The following is a 3,350-nucleotide window of genomic DNA, read 5'->3' as shown; positions in this document are numbered from 1 at the left end:
AAGACTTATTAGGCGAATGCATGAATTGGCTGAGGTTTTGTATTGCATAACCAATATCAGGTCTTGTCATTGTAAGATAGGGTAACTTCCCAATTTGTTTTTGATAACTAGTAGGGTTTTTTAAGAACTCATCATTCAATGTTTTTTCTAAGATAGCAGCTATACTCTCATCATACATCACACTGGTAGGCTTGTGATTTGCTTCTAATGGAGTGCTGGCAGGTTTCAAACCTGTGAGGACTAGATCTGAAATCAAATCAAGGCAAAACTTTCTTTGACAGACTCAAATACCTTTGCTACTTCTGGAAATTTCAAGACCAGGGAAGTACTTCATCTCCCCCAAATCCATGATCTTGAAATGGTGGTTGAGCAGGTTCTTAGTGTCCAAAATTAGAGTGGAGGAAGAACCACGGATCAAGAGATCATCCACATAAACAAGGACTAGAACAATGTTAGATCTATCTACTTTGGTAAAGAGGGAGTAATCATAATGACTTTGTGAAAAACCAGAATTTAGTAAAGCCTCTGAAAGTTTGAGGTTCCATTGCCTGGATGCCTGTTTAAGACCATAAAGGGACTTTTGTAACTTACAGACTTTGGCTGACTCCCCCTTACTAGAAAAACCAGGAGGTTGAAGCATGTACACATCTTTCTCTAAATCACCTTGGAGGAATGCATTGAACACATCCATTTGATGAAATTTCCAACCATTCATAGCAGCCAAAGACAGGACAACTCTAACTGTGACCATTTTAATCATTGGAGAAAGAGTTTCATGATTGTCCAAACCCTTTTCTTGTGTGTAACCTTTAGCAACAAGTCGAGCCTTGTAACTTTTGACCTCTCCAAGAGCATTATACTTCACTTTATATACCCATTTGCAACCAATAGCTTTCTTATGAGAAGGTATATCAACAAGACACCATGTATGGTTGTCTGTAAGTGCCTGAAGTTCTTGTTGCATCACAAGTACCCATTCTGGATGACCTGCAGCCTCAGTATAAGATGAAGGCTCTTTGATGGAAGAATAAGCACATATGGACAGGTAGTGAGAGACAACAATATTGGCATAGGACATATAAGTAGATAAAGGATATTGACAAGAAGAACAGGAGCATGAACAAAATATTGGAGCCATGATGGAGGTTTAACTTCCCTACTAGAAAGTCTAATAGTAGGAAAAGGTTGAATAGAAATAGGTTTTGCAACAGGGGTAGGAACTGGACAGTCCAAATCATCTCCAACATCATCATGAGCAACAACTTCATTTGGAAACAGAAACGAAGAAGGAGGTGTAACAAAAAATGGAAAGATATTTTCATGAAAAATGACATCTCGACTAACAAAAAAATGTTTGTGAGAAAGACTATACAAAACATAGCCCTTTTGTGTGCTACAATAGCCTAGATGAACAGCCTTTTCAGCTCTAGGACCATATTTATCACTACAATCTTTAGTTATAGTTGCATAACAAAGACACCCCAAGACTCTCAGATGTTGAACATTGGGCCTTTTATCAAAGAACATTTCAAGAGGAATCTTTCCAAGTAAGACTGTGGAAGGTATTCTATTAATAAGATAAACTGCAATTTGAACACATAATCCCCAAAACCTCAAGGGTATATGTCCTTGAAACCGAAGTGCTCTAGCAACCTCTAGGATTTGCCTATGTCGCCTCTCAACTACCCCATTTTGTTAAGGTGTATGAACACACGAACTTTGATGTATTATACCAGCAGCTTTAAAAATATCTCTACAATGTGCATTAAAGAATTCAGTGTCATTGTCACTTCTAAACACCTTGACAGATACATTAAACTGAGACTTGATCAGTAGCAAAAAATCATAAATAACAGTATTCACCTCACTGTTCAAGTGTAATAGAAACAACCAAGTCATTCTACTACAATCAACAACTAATGTCAGAAAAAATCTTTTACCATCATGTGTGGGTAACCTGTAAGGACCCCAAACATCTCCATGAATAAGACGAAAAGGGTTGTTTGCCTACTTACACTTCTTTGAAAATGAAGTCTAGTCTATTTTGCCAAACGACATACAGGACAAGATGACAATATATTGTTTTTAGAATCAATTAAAGACATTTGTTTAAGTATTCTGCTTGGAACATGACCAAGCCTTCTATGCCAAAGCTTATGATCATCCTGAGTTCCTATTGAAGCTGCAGATGTAAAACATTCCTTCTCTTTATGATCCCAGAAATACAGCCCTCCTTCCATTCTACCAGTCCCCCTCACCGTCCCAGTGTGAAGGTCCTGCTGTAGACAGAAGTCAGGATAGAAAACCATACAACACTGTAGTTCCTTTTTCATCTTAGAAACAAACAACAAGTTAAGTTTAAAATCAGGAACATGTAGGACATTTTGAATAACTCCCTGTGGCAATCAGCATTATCCTATATGAGAAATAGTAGCCTTACTGCCATTTGGCAAATGAACATTTTGACGTTGTTGTTCATAAGCGCCATGTAACATTCCTATGTTGGGAGTCATGTGGTTTGTAGCACCTATGTCTACTATCCATTTATCAGGCTCACTACTAACATGAAAAGAAGTAATATTACTTGCAGAGTGAGCAGCTATCTCAGGTGCACGGTGTTTATCCTTGTTAGGATGTGAGGACTGGTGTTGTGGTGAATACTGATGTTGTGATGAAGGAAAAAAACCAGGCATCGATCCACCTCTTTCACCCATTTGTCCTTGATCTCCATGAGCATATTATGGAGAATAACCAGTGTATCCATGTCCATTGTGAGTATAACAGTAAGGAAATTGAGGCATTCTATTCCCATTGTAACCATATGGACTCCAAGTTTGAGAAACACCGGAATGCTGATCATAATTGTCCTTAATGTGAGATGAATCATCACCCAAGAAAGAATTATTTGCTGCAATACCTTCTTTCTTCTTTCCTCTGTAATTTGGTTGATATCCAATGAGTCTATAACAGTTTGCCTTCATATGACCCGTAATTTTTCATAAATCACACTTCTCATTCCAATGTTCATTATGTGATTTCTTATAATTTTGTAATGGCCCTCGTGTACTCCATAAAGAAGGGATATCATTACCTCCAACAATCCATTGAGATACAGTGTTCATGCTAGATCCTTTCTAACATTCATCCTCAATGACAAGAGCATAAGCTTGATTCAGAGAAGGCTCTGAAGATTTCATGAGAATCTGTCGCCTGGCTTGATCATAAGAATCATTTAAACCTCCTACAAACTGTAGTAACCGTTATTGTTGAAGGTGTTCCACATACTCCTTTCCTCTAACACAACCACAATCTGGAGAAGGAACCACTGCATCAAACTCAGACACAGTACT

General features: G+C 37.9%; 1 protein-coding gene across 1 annotated transcript; it reads right to left on the bottom strand.

Annotated features, from left to right (window-relative positions):
* Positions 1-963: 963 nt before the first annotated feature.
* On the bottom strand, positions 964-2,714 carry LOC138338789 (uncharacterized). Its single transcript, XM_069289876.1, has 4 exons — positions 2,436-2,714; positions 2,061-2,333; positions 1,734-1,824; positions 964-1,583 (listed from the first exon to the last, which is right to left on the bottom strand). The coding sequence occupies exons 1-4, from the start codon at positions 2,712-2,714 to the stop codon at positions 964-966; spliced, it is 1,263 nt and encodes a 420-aa protein (XP_069145977.1).
* Between the last annotated feature and the right edge of the window lie 636 nt (positions 2,715-3,350).

This window comes from Solanum lycopersicum, chromosome 10 (genome assembly GCF_036512215.1).
Source record: "Solanum lycopersicum chromosome 10, SLM_r2.1".
Taxonomy (NCBI): Eukaryota; Viridiplantae; Streptophyta; class Magnoliopsida; order Solanales; family Solanaceae; genus Solanum; species Solanum lycopersicum.
The sequence above is the reverse complement of the archived record's forward strand: the minus strand, read 5'-3'. Positions and strand labels throughout refer to the sequence as shown.

What these genes read in the sequence shown, in the direction of transcription:
- LOC138338789 (XM_069289876.1), bottom strand. Translation starts at nt 2,714, where the DNA reads ATGGGTGAAAGAGGTGGATCGATGCCTGGTTTTTTTCCTTCATCACAA. An exon ending in ATATATTGTCATCTTGTCCT is followed by an intron (nt 1,825 to 2,060) that starts GTATGTCGTTTG and finishes CTACTGATCAAG; the next exon opens with TCTCAGTTTAATGTATCTGT. An exon ending in AGATATTTTTAAAGCTGCTG is followed by an intron (nt 1,584 to 1,733) that starts GTATAATACATC and finishes TTCAAATTGCAG; the next exon opens with TTTATCTTATTAATAGAATA.